Below are 16980 nucleotides of genomic sequence, written 5' to 3'. Positions count from 1 at the left end.
TCTTGTCTGCATTTGCTTTGTTTGTACAAAAACTTTTCAATTTGATGTAATCAAAATTTTCTATTTTGTGGTCAATAGTGATCTCTAGTTCTTCTTTGGTCATAAATTCCTCCCTCTTCCACAGGTCTGAGAGGTAAACTATCCTATGCTCTTCCAATTTCTTTATAATCTCATTCTTTATGCCTAGGTCATGAACCCATTTTGACCTTATCTTGGTGTATGGTGTTAAGTGTGGGTCAATGCCTAGTTTCTGCCATACTAATTTCCAATTTTCCCAGCAATTTTTGTCAAATAATGCATTCTTATCCCAAAAACTGGGGTCTTTGGGTTTGTCAAACACTATATTATTAAAGTTATTGGCTGTTTTGTCCTTTGAACTTAATCTATTCCATTGATCAACTAATCTATTTCTTAGCCAATACCAGGTAGATTTAGTAACTGCTGCTTTATAATATAATTTTAGATCTGGTAGAGCTAGGCCACCTTCATTTGATTTTTTTTCATTAATTCCCTTGAAATTCTTTGTTTTTCCATATGAACTTTGTTGTTATTTTTTCTAGGTCATCAAAGTAGTTTTTTGGGAGCACTAAATAAAGAAGTAATCTTTTCTAGTGAGAATTTTCATCGAGCTTGCAGTAGAATTGTAGCTGGAACTTAAAGGAAGCCAAGAAAGGGAGTAGGTGGAGATGAGGAGGGAGAACATGTGGGATGCACAGAGAAAATGCAAGGAGCTAAAGAGTGTATGATTTCTGGAACAACGATCCAGTTTCACTAGATTGGAGAGTAAGGTATAAGAAGACTGGAAAGATAGGGGAAGAGAGTAAGTTATAAAGGGTTTTGAATGCCAAACAGAGAATCTTTGTTTTTAACAGTATGGGTGATAGGGAGCTCCTGGAGTTTATTGAAACAAGGGATGACATAGTAGTACTCATGCTTTAGAAAAGTCTTTAATGATAGCCAAAGGTAAAATGGAATGTAATGGAAAAGAGACCTGTGTCAAGTAGACCAACCAGCAGACTATCGAAATAATCTAGGCAGAAGGGATGAGTGAAGAGGGCCTGTATCCTGGTACTGGCAGTGTCAGAAGACAGAAGAGAGCATATTCAAGAGATGCTGTAAAGATGGAATTGACGAAGCTTGGCAACCGATTATATACTGGAAATAAGAGATAGAGAGAAGTCAAGGATAATGCCTAAGTTTTAAGCTTGAAGGACTGAGAGGATGGTAATGCCCTTGACAATAATAGGAAAGTTTGGAAGGGGAGAAGGTTTAGGGGAAAAGATAATGAGTTTAACTTTGGACAAAAATACATGTGTTAATGTGCTCCAGAATACTTAGAGGGCAGTCTAGAAAGAGGAAAGCATCTTGACTTACTTCCCAAGCCAAAAAGTTCTTAATAACTTTCAAGAAAGAAAGGTTGTTGACATCATAAAGTTCTTAAGACTATAGGGGGTATGCTGAGTGAAATGAGCAGGATCAGGAGATCATTATATAATTCAACAACAATACTATATGATGATCAATTCTGATGGAAGTGGCCATCTCCATATGAGATGAACCAAATCAGTTCCAATAGAGCAGTAATGAACTGAGCCAGTAACACCCAGAGACAGAACTCTGGGAGATGACTATGAACTGTGATGACCACGTGTTTTAAAATCAGCCAGAGTCAGGAATTCAGGTTAAGAGAAAATCCTCAATCTTTATTCTTTGTTGAGGTGAAGGAGAATGGCAATAGGAAGTGAGAGCTGTCTCGACAGGAACCTGACCAGCAGTCTCTCTGCCTTTCTCTCTCCACCCACCAAAATCATCTCTACATCATTTCCTATACAACACATCAAAACTTGCACAGAGAGTGGACAGGGCCATTCTTTCTCCAAGCATATATTAATAGAATATCGTCCAATTGCTATTTAGCCTCACGTGCTTGGAACCTCAGTGCATCAACTCAAGCTTCAGCCCATTACAATGAACCATTACACAGAATTCCCAATCCTTATATTTTTGTCCGCCTGCATTTTTGATCTCCTTCACAGGCTAATAGTGTACTATTTCAAAGTCAGATTCTTTTTGTACAGCAAAATAACTGTTTGAACATGTATGCTTATATTGTATTTAATTTATTCTTTAACATATTTAACATATATTGGTCAACCTGCCATCTGGGGGAGGAGATGGGGGGAAGGAGGGGAAAAACTGGGACAAAAGGTTTGGCAAATGTCAGTGCTATAAGATTACCCATGCATATAACTTGTAAATAAAAAGCTATTAAAAAAAAAAAAGACTATAAGGGAGAACTAAATTGGGAATTGAAGAATTGAAGGGGAGCTATTACATGCTATTTATGCCATTTCACACACAATACCTGGTATAGTAAACACTTCAATATACTTTATGTAATCTATGTGTCTTTAACATGTAGAATGCTCTACAGGTTGTAAAGTGTGATTTTTAATTCATGATTACCAACTTCAAGATGTTGCACTTATCAGGCTTATAGTATTTTTCCCCATGGAAAAATATTTGGAACTGGAACAGGTGCTGAAAAGTCTATAATAGTGTAGCGTGAGACACTGCTGATGCATTTCCTTGAACCACATTACAGCATTTGTCAAACAAGCAGGAGACGGAAGCAAGAGTTTCCAGATGCAATGGTTACTACATGCACAATTTTATTATTTTAGCAACATTTAGTTCTCCAAAGCTCTTAACTTCCTAGCCTGACAACTCTCTACACAGTTCATGAATTACTAGTTATCTATGTCCAGATGTAGTAATTACTCTATTGTTCTGTCTAGAAACCATTCCTTCCAGTTCTAGGATCCATCTCATTCTAAAAAGAAGCTTCACAACAGAGGCTGTATTGAAACCAAGAGATTATTTTGCATCTGTCTCAGTTTTCCCAAATGACAAACAAAGATACCAGCCCTGCCTACTTCAAAGGGCACTATAAGGAACAATTTGAACAAATGTATTAATATTCTAGTTCTGCATAATCAACTGCTTACTGGACGTTATACATTTTAAAGTGTATGTCCATATTAAATTCAATATGTTCAAAATGCAACTTATCATCTTTCTCCAAATGAGCTCTTTACCTAAACTTTCCTGTTTCCATCAAGAACACGGCCATCCTTCCAGTCTCCTAGTTTCAGTCATTTTTGACTCCTTGTTTATTCACCTCATATATCTAATCAACTGCCTAATCTTGCAGCTCATATCTATCATCTCCTTTTATCTCCACAATATTTCTTACAAATGTCCTCTTCTCTCCACTCTCATAGCCATCACTCTGGTTCAGACCCTTTTAACCTCTGGACAGGACAAGAGGGTAGGTTTTGTCTTTTTTTGCCTTTTTATAGGTATCCCTGCCTTGAGTCTATCCCTATTCCAGTCCATTCCTCACAAAAAACATTTTTCCTAAAGTGCTAGTCTCTACCCATCCCCTAAATAAATTGCAATGACTTCCTATCACAAATAGGATAAGACATAAATTCCTCTGAGACGGTTGAAGCTCTTCATAACCTGGCTCAATTCCTACCTTTCTAACCTTATTTCTCATTATTGCCCTTTCCATATTCTATGGTCTACTTAAATTGATCTTCTTGCTATTCTTCACATACCACAGTATTTCTCATTTTTGGGCCTTGCAATAGCTACCACTCATGCCTGGAAAGTCCTTCTTTCCCACTCCAATCTCCTGAAATCTTTGGTTTCCTACAAGACTTAGCTCAAGTACCATCTCTTACATAAAGTCTTGTCTGATCAACTCAGCTAAGAGTGCCTGCCCCTGGCCCACCAAGGTCCATTTGTATTTTTAATAAGTCTTCTATATATACCTATTTATATACATTTCATCTTACAGTCAAGACGTCCGTTCCTTGAGAGTAAGGACTAATTCACTTGGGTCTTTGTAACCCCAGCATTCAGAACATGTTAGACATTTACTAAATACTTCTTGATTAAATGTCTAGGTGGTATGAAAGGCTGTCACATGGAAGTAGATTAGACTTATTCTGTTTGATCAAAGAGCGCAGAATAAGGAACAGAAAATGTACTGTACTTATACTGTCACAGTGTAGAGTGGCCACAGCACCCTTTTCTGTACATGAAGAGCACAACAGAAAATAGATTGGCATTACAAAGAGGCAAATCATAGGCCTGATGTCAAAACAAACAGCTGGAGCCATCCAAAAGGAAAATGGGCTGTACCTCAGGAGATGATGAGTTCAGGTTAGAAAACTTCCATCAGCATTTAGCAGGTATATATGTGTGTGTGTATATATATATATACCTGGACATTTCTTTCAAGTATGACAAACTAAATTAACCACTAAAGTCTCCTGTGATTCTGGATTAGATATGCTAAATGCTAAGGATATAAAATCAAAATTCCTGCTCTGGAATAGTTTAATGTCTATTGGGGAGGGAGACTAACAGGTGAATAGATAAATAAATACAAAATACATACAAAATCTTTTCAGAGGAGTGTACTAACAATGAAGAGAATCAGGAAAAAGTCATAAGAATGTGAGTTTCCTTAAGGGCAGAGACGATGTGTTTTGCTTTTCTATGTAACTTAGCAGAGTGACTGGCACGTGATAGGTGTTTAACAAACATTTATAGATGATGTCAAAAGAGACAGCACTCAAGGTAGCCTTGATAGGAGAAGGGGGTCCAAGACACAGAGGTGAGAAAGGAGAGAATTCGTGGGTAACATGCTATGAAAAGGCACAGAAACTAGAGAAAGAATGATATGGATATGAAAATGCTTTGAAAAATGTAAAATTTTATACACAATTTAGTATTCACTTTCTTTTATATAGCAGTTTATATTTTATAAAGCACTTTCCTCACAACAACCCCTGTGAGGAAGGTCATAAGAACAGCTTTAGTCTTCAAGACTTTATTCTGTGTTTGTGGCAGCCCTCTTTGTAGTGGCCAAAAACTGGAAACTGAGTGGATGCCAATCAATTAGAGAATGGAGAATGGCTGAATAAACTGTGGTATATGAATGTTATGGAATATTAATGTTCTGTAAGAAATGACCAGCAGGATGAGTACAGAAAGGCTTGGAGAGACTTATATGAACTAATGATGACTGAAATGAGCAGGACCAAGAGATCATTGTATACTTCAACAACAATACTATGATGATCAATTCTGATGGACGTGGCTCCCTTCAACAATAAGATGAACAGATTTGAACCAAATCAGTTCCATTTGTTCAATAATGAATAGAACCAGCTATACCCAGCAAAAGAACTCTGGGAAATGAATGTGAAGCACTATATAGCATTTCTAATCCCTTTGTTTTTGTCTGCTTGAATTTTTTATTTCCTTCATAGGTTAATTGTACATTATTCCAAAGTCCGATTCTTCTTATACAGCAAAATAACTGTATGGACATGTATACATAGAATGTATTTAACATATACTTTAACATATTTAACATGTATTGGTCTATCTGCCATCTGGGGGAGGGGGTGGAGGGAAGGAGGGGAAAAATTGGAACAAAAGGTTTGCAATTATCAAAGCTGAAATATTACCCATGCATATATCTTGCAAATAAAAAGCTATAATAATTTTTTTAAAAGAGTTTATTCTGAATAGAAAAATGGTTTGCTTCAGTCTGAACTAAGCTTTCTGTCCTGCTCAACAACAACACACTATAGATATCAAGACCATCCTTCTAAAAAGTCCCAATCAAAACTATGCCAATGTAAACTCACTATCAGTCTCTCAAAGTAGATCCAACATTAGGCAAGAAGGATGTACAATGTACATTTTTGCTGTACAATTTAAAGGAACAAAAACCTCTATATTGACTTATTGACTTCCAGGGAAGAAGTCTACAAGATAAGAAATTGGGTAGTAGAGCAAGAAATATTCTAAACACATACTAAATTATCTAACCTTATTTTGGCCATGCTTACTATTGGCACATAAGAAAATAGTTGCCAGGAAGTTCTAGCAGATACATGCCTGACAACCATTCCCAATGTGGTTAGTTGCAAGCAGTGCCATTCCACTCCCAGCAAAATCTGAGTTAAAAACAAAATAAATGCATCAATTATGAGCAACCCTCTCATCCTTACCCCTTCTGTGATACAACGTATGTTTCTGGATATTTTACATCTATACAAAGACAAGCTAAATGAATTTAAAGTAACAGGTCATTTTTTATTAAGCATTCTACAAATTTGCAAAAGACTTTTCTCATTCCAAACCTGAAGTTTGACATCAAGCCTACAAAACAGACTTGCAGAACAGCAGCACTCAAGTCAATTTATTTGGGCCAAACCTTTTCAACCTTTTCCTATTCTCAAGAAAACAATAAGAGGTCTGGGAAAGGAACTCAAATTCCTTATAATACTTCTATAGACATTTTATATGGCATTTTCTTTCACAACCTTATGACCAATGGAATACACATGCTGTTATCCCCATTTTAAGATAAGGAAACAGATCCAGAGAGGGATCCCACATATCAAGTAAAGATATTGGAGTTGGGAATGAAACCTAGATCTGACTCCAATTCAGGAATAGCACTTAAAAAGAAAGTCTGATTCCATGATTTGACAGATGATAAAGGTAGAATTCAGAAAGGTGGCAGAAGTTGATGCTTGGAAGTTCTAAATTCAGTAATAACACAGAGAGAGAGGAAAGTATTTTTGTGACTATCTCCAAGAGGGTGGAACCCCAGCTTTTTCAATATCAGCTTCCCATCTCTCTTCAAAACTAGTTCCTGACATTGTCTATACAAACTACCCCCCTCCTCCTGAGTCACCCGACTACTTTCAGCACACACTTCTATTCAGCAGACAATACACTCCTTATAGTATAAGGGGAATTCTCACAAGTCTGGAAAAGCAGGAGTCCCACAAAACAAACTTAACAAAGAACCCTGATACCAGGCCAGGTGGACTTCCCAGCTCCAGTGGTGCAGTAGAGGAACGCCTCTGCAACTATCACAAAACAGACTGCAGAACAGCAAGCACTCAAGTCAATTTATTTGGGCCAAACCTTTTCAACCCTTTCCTATCCTCAAGAAAACAATAAGAGGTCTGGGAAAGGAACTCAAATTCCTTCCTATACACTAGATCAAAGTACTTAAGAAGGGAAACCAAGCAGTGATATAGCTCAAAGGGCAGAAAACAAGAGGGAGCTTCTGAAACAGAACTAGTCTTTTAAAAAAGAACTGCCCATCTTTCCCTAGCCAAATCACCCCAGAGCCTTATTATTCGGAACTTCAGGTCTCAAGAATTGACATGTCACTTGTTTTGGGGGAAAAGGACGGCTCCTTGCTATTGGAAACCTCCTCAAAAAAGTTACAAGAACCTGAAATATTTTTCACATTTTGTGGAGAAGAATAAGGAGTATTCATTCTAATGGCTTTAAACTGTCACAGAGCTTCTACCCTATTAGAAGTAGAGTGCTAGAGGCTTAAAAAAAAAATAAACAAAACAATTTTTTAAAAAAACTTGTTTTCCTTGTATATTTCCTATAGGATTAACCATGGGGAGCTGACAAAAAACTTGATGTAGGCAGGAAAGCCTAGAGGGTTTACAAAAATTGGCCCAGATTGGATTGGAACTGGTATTGGGAGGATGGTGGGGTTAGGGCCCTTACAAGCAACTCAATCAGGCTCTATTTATAAAGCTCTTCATTCATTACTTTCCTTCCTGAATGTTACTGGGAAGAAAAAAAAAAAAAAAAAAGACAAAGCTTCTTCTACTCTGGGTAGGTGTCATAAATAAGTATGCAAGAGCTGAAGTATCGTATCCTATACCCAGAACTGTCAAAGGAAAGGAAATTAGACTCAGTTATGCTGCCTCAAATTGGGACAAGTACAAGAAAAATGTTCTGTCTTAGGCTATTTAGAAGAATCTCCCAGTCTATGGAAAGCAGCAAGACACCTCCCTCACATACATAAAATATACTGACACATCCAGGAAGGTTAAATTAGCAAGCTTGCCATGTCTATATTTCCAGAACTATAATCTGGAGGTCACACACACATGTCCAAGAAATGAAATGCATGGTGATTCTGGCCTATAAAAACTTTCTCCTCATCCACCTTGGGCTTAGGTTAGTCGTTAACTTGCAGAATTGTTCAGCAAGGGAGCCTCTTGGGATTGAAATCTGGGCTCTAACACAAATCTTTCTCTCTGCAAAAGAGGAGCACATGAACCCTGAGAAACACAATTAGGCTCCAAACTGCCTCTCACCCCCACCTCAAGGAGAACAATTCACCACCAAAAGTGCACACTCACTGCCACCAGCAACTAGCAGATTCCTTCTACAAAACCCCAAAGAAATCAAAGGTAGTTTTATATTCTATTTCCTATTCTCTTTCTGAGCTTCTGGGAAGACAAAAGAACAACATGGGCCCTTGAAAAAAGCTTTTAGCAAGCAGATGTCAGAGTCACAGAAGAGGAGTGCAAAGAGTGACCAGAACCAATGGTCTTATGCCCCAATTTCTCTTCTTCCTCCTCCTCCTCAGTAGATCCTGGAAATTCAGTTCTTGTTCATTTCCAGCAAGGCCCAGATAATAGAGTAACATAACCAATGAAGAAAAAAAAAGGAAAAAGCCACCATCACTATTTTAATAGTGGTTCCAAAACGCAATGTAAACTCAGCAAAAGAATTCACCCTCAGAAGAGGTAAAATGTGCCAAATCCTAGAGATTGGTATATACAGCAAGAGAGCACTCACTGGGAGCAGTGTTTCCATAGCAATCAATCCAGGTTTAAATCCTTACCCTACACATCCTGTAAATGGGCCATAGTAAGAGTCAACCCCCCTCCCCCCCACCCCCTTCAGAGATTCCATCCCTTCATCTTCATAGTTACAAAACTATAGTATAAGTCCCCTTTCAAAGCTCTAGCCCCCATCAGCTGCAGTCATCCAGGTCATCTTAACAGTGTCTTCAGATTCTTATCCCCCTTCAGTGTCTTGAGATTCTTATCACCTGCAGTGGGCTGGACCACCCTAAGCCCTAATTTCAACAACTGCAGTGGACAAGCGGCTCATGCTAATGGGTTTCTCCATCAGAGCACTAAAAAATGTCACCCCCCCAGGGTGAGTGGGTCCCTTCAGTATCTTAGTCCTATCACCTGCAGTAAATCAAGAGACTTTAACCCCCTTCACCTGCAGTGAGTGGATAACTCCAAGAGGCTAAGGAGCTGAAGGATCTCCCCTGGGACCCTTCCCCCTCCCCCCCCCACACTGAATGAGTCTCCTCAAAGGGTCTCTCTTATGCAGCTTAGCTCCCTTTCCTGCAGTGGGCCAAGCCACCTTAGAACCTCCCTTCGGATTCCTCCACCTTCTCCCCTCCCCTGCACTGAGTGGATCGGAACTACTCCAAGAGGCTAGGGTGGTGAAGGAGCTTCCTTCAGATCCCACCCCTCCTCCCCTGCATTGAGTGAGACTACCCAAAGGTCGGACTCCTCCCGGGAGCCAAACCTCTTTAGGTCTCTGAATCTTCAGACCAACCCACTCCTCCTACCCCCTGCTGAGTGGGTTAGACTCCTCCTAGGAGTTAAGGCACCTTAGAGTCTTCCCTTGGACCCTCACCCTAGCCTGCACTGGATGGGTCTTGTTCCCCAAAGGGTCCCCTTCAGCGCCTTAGCCCCATCTTGAGCCCCAAGCCTCCTGAAGAAGGCCTTCACCGCATCCCCAGGCCACCCTCGAGGTCTCTCCCCCTTCAGCTTTAACCCCTTTCAGGGCTGCCGGGAGCGAACCAGGCCACTCAGGGTCTGGTCTTCAAGGCCTTAACCCCATCATGCCCCGCGGGCAGCCTCTGGGCTCCTCGGCCGTCCCTCCGAGGGCCGGGGGGGAGGGGCTGTCCCGCGCCGGGCCGGGCCGGGTCGGGCTGGTACCTTTGTAGCGCTCCAGCACATCCTCGTACGCCTGCACGAACTCCTTCTCCTGGCTCCGGTTGACCGGCTGCTGGCCCGGCACGTAGCCGGCCATGGCTGCGAGTATCCCGGCCCCGCGGGGCTCGGACACTCCGGCGGTGGCCCCGGGCCCGGCCGGCTCTTTGTACGGTCTCCCCGAGGAGGAGGCGGCGGCGGCGGGGCGGGGGCCTCCTCCCGGGCTGGCCTCACGGCTCCGCGCTCTCTCGCTCGCTTCGGACTCCCGCGGGGCTGCCTCAAGCTTCCGCCTCCCTGCTCCGGCTCCGCTCCGGCTCCGGCTCCGGCTCCGGCTCCGGCTTCGGCTCCGGCTCCGGCTTCGGCTCCTCCTCCTTCTTCTCCTCCTCCTCCCTCAGTGCGCCCCAAGCTGGAGCAGCGGTGCTAGCTGGGCTCAGCCGAGGCACAGGCGGCGGCGGCGGCGGCGGCAGCGGCTCCTCCTGTCAGGAGCGGCCCGGCCCGGCCCCCGCCCACTTCTCCGCCCTCAGTCCCAGCCCGGCCCTGCCCCGGCGCGAGCGCGAGCACGAGCCCCGCCCCCAGCTCAGCCTGGGACCCACCGACGCGGGGGCGCCCCCTGGCGGCCTCGCGAGACACTCGCTCTCTCCCTCGCTCTCTCCCTCCCTCCTCCCTGATACTGACACTCCCTGGGGTCCCCAGGGAGAACAGGGCAAAGGACAGAAGGGACCCCACATCCAACCTGAGAGAGGAGATAGAACACCCTTAGCCCCGAACTGAATTCACTGAGAAGGGGGGAACCATCAGCACCCCAAATGAGCAAAGGACAGAGGGGATGGACCTCCACCCAAAATGAAGGGACTCCAGTTTTAGACTAAAGGAACAGAAAGCCAGCCCCAAACAGAAGAAGACCCCCTCCAACTGGGAGAAATAGAAAAATGTCAAGAGCTGAGATCTGAACTGTCCTTGGGCCAAAGTCAAGGTCATAGAACCTCGAAGAGTAGGAGCCCCAAAGACAAAAAGAATAAAAATTAGAATTTAAGATCAGTAAGGTAGAACCATTGAATTACAAACTGCCCATCACAGGGACAAAGAAGTAATTGGAGGAGAGAACCAGGCCACCAGAGCCTTGAGACAAGGGAGAAAAAGGGAAGAAAGGAAGGAGACCACCCAATTCAGGAAAAAGCTCAGACCAAAGGATACTAAGGTCCAGATAAGGGCAAGGACTTTCAGAACCAGAGTATCTGCAACACTGAAGCCAGAATAAGGAATAAACACTGAACTGGTAAAATTCAAAAAGGAAAAGACAAAGTCTTTCTTTAAAAAAATAAATAAATAAATAAAGCAGATACTGAAGAGAACCAGGAGCCGGGGTTTAGGAGACGGCCTGGCTTGGGTTTAGGACCAAGTATGGGAAGCCAAAATCTTAAAGAAATTACAAGAGAGGGAAGAATAAACCAGAATTTTGACTGGACTAGTGAGTCAGTGGACAGGGGAATGAGAATGAGGAACACAAAGGAGGAAGGACATAAATCTGGAGGTGAAAACCCCAGCAGAGTTGTTAAAATGTGACAACAATCTGAACAGAAGCTGAATGGGAATGGAGAAATGTGGGAACCTGAGAACTCAACTCCAATTGCATGGAACAAAGAAAGAGGCTCTGGAGACTAGCACAGCACTGAAGGAGATTTACAAGAGAAGGAAGACATCTCATTCCTTGGTCACCAGAGGGGAAAAAAACTAGCCCGACAAACAAAAAGGCAGAGGATTTTGTTTAGGGATAGGGCACTGTGGGATGGATCCTCCCCTCAAAGCAGCTGATTTTCCATTTTTTTAATTATAGCTTTTTGTTTTGTTTTGTTTTGTTTTTTAAGTACTAAGCTAGCACCAAGAGCTATTCATGAGAAATGGTAAGAAACAAGTAGAGACAAGGCTTTTTACCCATGGCTGCCCTGTTTTGTGGTTAGTTCTCCCCAGCCTCATGGATGAAAGCTCTTAACCTGATTTTCAGTACAGTGCTTGTGGGTAGAGAATGTAGAACTTGTTGGTCTTGTAGTGAAAGTACATTAGCAATAATGGCATAAGACATTAATGGGACACTGAATAGTCTAATTGGGTACCCAACCTTCTTTTCTACCAGCCCAGAAATCAAAGTAGGTTCTGCTCTACTAAGATCAAGGATACTGTTTTAGAGGCAACCAAGGTCAATTCCTGATCATTGCTCTCAACAAAATTTATAGCCAGGACTAAAATGATGCTATAATGATAATGGAATAATACCATAATAATCAAACATAAAGGTTGACTGGTAACAATGTCCAGCCTATTAAATCTACAGACAACCTCACAATGTCAAGAGAGGTGAACTTCAATAAGGCAAATGAATGGGAGAATATGGAAAAGTCACATAGGATAGACATAAATGGGTAATCAGCATCACTGTAAGGAACTCCTGCCAATAAGATCCACAGATGCTCCACAAGAATTAACAGCTGACATCTATAGAGCACTCTAAAATGTGCCAAGCTCTTGCCTTAATACATCATTCAATCCTCCCAACAACCTTGTTGAGGTAAAAACTACGGCTAAGAACCATACTGTGCAGATGAGAAAGCCACTAGTTGAGCAAGAAGGTAAACACCTCACACAACAATTAAGTTGGAGGGAAGATCTGAATCCCAGTCTCTCCTGAGCAGTTCTTTCCACAGCCTTATGTCACCTTTCCAAAAGTGCTTGTCAGAGACAGGTGCAGGCTGGTGCTTCTTGCACACAGCATCTTCACCGACAGGGTGGGGTAGTTACCCCACTAAGCCTAATTAAACGCATTGGTCCCACTCTTTGTTCTAACATGTTTTTGCTGAATAGGCCCAGGTTTCAAGCAATGTCAAAAAGTGACGCCTCATAATGAGGCACCTGAGAGAGGAAAGGGAAAATGTGATGAGTGAAAAAGAGCTTTGGCAAATGTGAGTCTTCTATCAACTAAAACAACAGCATGTAAGAGACATGGTGTGGTGCCAATGGAATGAATGTTGGACTGAGCTCATAGAGCCAGAGCTGAAAAGGACCTCAAAGGCCTTCCTGACTTTATGAAGAGGAAAAGTGAGCAAAATTACATATCCAAGGTCATGGAGCTAATGAACATCTGGGGCAGGATCTGAACTCAGGTTTTATGGCTTTTTCTACAATAGCAGCTTACATTTGCAATTACAAATAAATACAATAAAATAGCAGTTAGGCAGTACAGTGGATAGAGCACCAGTCCTGAAGTTAGGAGGACCTGAGTTCAATGTCCTCGGACACTTAACATGTCCCAATTGTGTGACCCTGGGCAAGTCACTTAACCCAATTGCCTCAGCAAAATAATAATAATAATAAAAACAGTCCTTTATCCCTGTTCTCCCACTTACTCGCCAAACCACTTTAGATATGTCAATTCCCTGTCCTGGAGATTTTCATCTGTAGAATGGGGATAACAATACTCTTCCTCACGCATCTCAGGAAATGTTCCCTGCCTTTGTAAAGTAGGCAGTGGGATGCAAATGTAATATTTCATTAGCTGATTCCATAGCTATTCACGAGTTCAAATAAGCTGAATCCAGAGAACTTCAGAGATATAAATAGGAATGGGAAAAGAAATAATGGCAGGAGGAGAAGCCCAACCATTTTGGGTAGAAAATGCCAGGTACGAGGCAGCTTGAATGCTCTTCTTGTAAACAGTGATGGAAATAGGAAGGATATATCTGGGAACCTTGACAATATCTGTTACTGCTGAGTCATCTGTGTTCTTCTAAAGGCTTGGCATACCATTGAGCTGAGAAGTGGAAGACTACAATATCTATACAGTACCGCCCCTACCCCCACAGACCTGAACACACTTGCTTCTCCATTTTCATAAATGCTAATCTTTAGGGAAAAAAGACTCTAAACATTCCACCTACCATCATCACTACCTTGTTTTCTGAGCTAAATATTTGGCTGAAGCCCCTTAGCCAGGGTCAGATTGGCTTTGTACAGAAGTCACTCAAAGAGGAAGACCCATGGCAGAAGTGAACGAATAGCCAGATTGTTTCCTCCAGAGGAAAGATGGACAGCAAACTTACCAAAATAAGGTGACAGAGCTCAGACTTACCTCAGCCTCAAGTGTCACTTGGCTACATTTGCCCTATGGGGCTCCCTGGAGACTGGGAAGCTAATGCATTATTCTAGTGACAGAGGAAAAGAGTTAAGTTCACTTGTTTTGCTGATGTTCCCTTTTTTAAACAGAAAATCACTTGGGGATGGAAGAGCAGGACAACTGAAGGGGAAGGAAGAGGAAGGTTTAGAAGGGAAGAAATAAGAGAATGAAGGTCTCTTTTGAAACTTTTCAGGAAATGCCCTTGATTTGTGGCCATCACCAGGAAACAAGTTGAGATTCTCTTTTCAGCCTGTGATTTTTCTCTTGCTTCCTCTCAGGATGGGAGTGCCATACCAACAGCAGGCAGTTTCAGAGAAGACCAGGGATGGGCAGGAAAAGAGAAATGTAGTGTGAAGGGCATCTAGTGGAGGAAAAGAGGTAAGACAGGGAGAAAGAACCATTCTTTTTGGCTACATGCTTGTGGTTTGGGGAGTTTGGTTTTGGGAAGATATGAGCTCCTGAACATCTATCCTAGCACCATATTCTGAGCATGAGTCCAGCTTCGCGCCTTGTAAGGCCAGAATCCATAGAAAGAAGATTAACATCGTAGATATGAACTATACTATCCCTTTGTTTTTTTGTTTGTTGGTTTTTTTGTTTTTTTAGCATGTTATGGTAGAAAGGGAACAGAATTTGGAATCAGGGTACCTGGAATGAAATCTGGAACTTTCTGCCCGTATGAACTTGGGCAACTGAAGGAACGTCTATGGGACTCTATAGTCTTATTTATAAAATGAGGAAGAAGGAGTCAGTGACTTCTACTTTCTCTTCCAATTCTAAATCTGTAAGCCTGGCATTCAAGCCCCACCACGATGTGGCCCTAACCTACTTTTCTAGCCTTAGCAGCTCACTACTCCTCTAGCCTCCAGCCAAACCAAAATCCCTATCTCCCATCCGTTGCCTAGTCTATGCCTTCACTTCTACCTTTCTCTTTACTGTCCCACTACTATCTCTTACTCACTCTTCAATTCAAATAGAATCTCCTCTAAGAAACTTTTGGATTCCCCAATGGAAGTGAATGGTCCCTCCTTGGCACTATCCATCCACTTTGTATGTATCTCTTTTATGGTTCTGGTACATCACAGGCTGCCTTGTAATACCATACTTGTTGTTATGCCAGATAACTGAAAACTTCTGGAAAGCAAGCGCCATGTCTTGTTTATGGGTCATCCTTCAAAAGTCTAGAGCTGGAAGGGATCGCTGCAGCCGGCTAACCTAAGTCCTTACTTTAGATATGAGGAAAACAAGACCTAAAGAGGATAAATGAGTCCCCCCCCAAAGTCACACAGCTAAATGCCGAGGTCTGGAGGATCGTCTGATTCAATCCTGCTCTTTCCAGAGGGGTCTCTCAAGGACCCAGAACAGGTTCTGTACCAAATAGATCCTCAGGGAATGAGGAACCGACTTCTTGTAGATATGAGGTACTGAACTCACAACGCAGTATCTGTGTCTGCTGGGTGACTGGTAAGGAAAGCCAAGGGGACTCTTGCTTTGCATGTTTCCTGGGGTCTGTGATTCAACCAGTGCTAGCTCTTCATCCACAGTGCCTTGCCATCCCATGGAATTCTTTTCAAGGAGTCCCTACAACCTTTCCATAGGGATCTATACAGACCACCGGCATCCTTCCTGACAGTCACTTTCTGAATATCTCAGGGGTACATGAATATCAGCAGTGGATTTGCCCATCACTTGTTCCTTATTCTCGATAATATGAACGGCCCACTTTTGTCAGCTACAAACTGAAACATATTAAGTTCTTACTAAACTTCTCTTCCCTGGGAGTTGGTTTCCCCATCTGTAAAAAGAGGAAGCGGGCTTTTGGACTAGATGGCGTCTAAGATCCAAACCCCCTCCAGCCTTAAATTTACAACCTTAGATGTGATCATCCTTGCCCTGGAGCCTTGGCTCAGACAGAGCAAAGACTAGCCCAAAGGTTTTCTGACTGCTCTAATGCTTTCTTCCAGTGTCCAGAGGGTTGTACTCCCCCATCAGAGTAGTCCAGAGAAACTAGATCAAGGCCACCCAGCAATTTCTATTTCCATGACAACCCTCAAAATGCCTACTCAGCCATTTGAGTTGTTACAGCAACCAGTCAAGCCTTTTTTCCCCCACTTCAGCCACCCCCCACCTCCCACCTAGTTACAGGTACTTGAATACTTGCTGATTTTAACAGCAGGAACCTAAGGGAACCCTAGGTAACCAGGGATCAACCCAGATTCTATTGCCCTGAGGGCTCAGGAAGGAGCACAATATGGAGGAGGTAGAGGGCAGAGAGTCAGCCTGTCTGGAGGAAAAAAAAATTGCAGTAGCTTTGGAGTCACAAGACCTGGCTTAAAGCCTGTTTACTCAAACTTGGTGTGCTCAGGGCTGATCCTTAAAGGGAGAAAATAATCCTTACCCACCTCTCAGGCCTGTAGGGAGAGAAAGTCTTCATAAATGGCCCAGTAGGTGGTCTGAGCTAGAGTCATTATGTATTACTGTTGGGAAGTTTCAGGTCCTTTTGTGATTTCTTTCCAAGCCTCTTAGTAATTCATAGTTATTACCTAAAAGTCAAAGGAGAGAATCTGGCTGCAGCTGCTGATAAATGGGTACATTTCCATAATACTGGATGGTTTGGAAGCACTTTCCCCTGGAGAACTTAGTGAGGTGGATAGTACAAAGAGGCAGTGTGAGCCAATGGAAATAAGCACTAAATTTGGACTCAGAATGCTTGGCTTTAAGTCTTGGCCCTGTTGCTATATTACCTGGGTGACCTTAGAGCTAGGAGGAGACGTTGGAGGTCTTCGGACTCTAGTCCCTTCATTTCTTTTTCTTTTTTTTTGAAATACAATTAAACTTTATTTTAAAATGTAAAAAAAAAAAAAAATCCTTAGCTCCTTGAATTTATAAAACCAGGAAAGGCTAGATTTAGCCCCTTCATTTCACAGAAGCCCAGAG

The 16980-nt window shown here is 42.4% G+C and overlaps 1 protein-coding gene across 2 annotated transcripts in view; it reads right to left on the bottom strand.

Moving 5' to 3' along the window:
- The window catches only part of MACF1 (microtubule actin crosslinking factor 1), a 401373-nt gene that overhangs the window by 354902 nt on the left and 29491 nt on the right, over positions 1-16980 (bottom strand). Inside the window, exon 1 of one of the 2 annotated variants that reach the window (XM_051987752.1) lies at positions 9885-10228. The exons of the other annotated variant lie outside the window; for it this stretch is intronic. Within the exon in view, the coding sequence (XP_051843712.1) occupies positions 9885-9978 (94 nt within the window). The 5' untranslated portion in view covers positions 9979-10228. Of the gene's footprint in view, positions 1-9884; positions 10229-16980 lie in introns of those variants that run through there. 2 annotated transcript variants of the gene reach the window in all.

The sequence above is a fragment of the Antechinus flavipes genome, chromosome 3 (genome assembly GCF_016432865.1).
Source record: "Antechinus flavipes isolate AdamAnt ecotype Samford, QLD, Australia chromosome 3, AdamAnt_v2, whole genome shotgun sequence".
NCBI classification, from domain to species: Eukaryota; Metazoa; Chordata; class Mammalia; order Dasyuromorphia; family Dasyuridae; genus Antechinus; species Antechinus flavipes.
The sequence above is the reverse complement of the archived record's forward strand: the minus strand, read 5'-3'. Positions and strand labels throughout refer to the sequence as shown.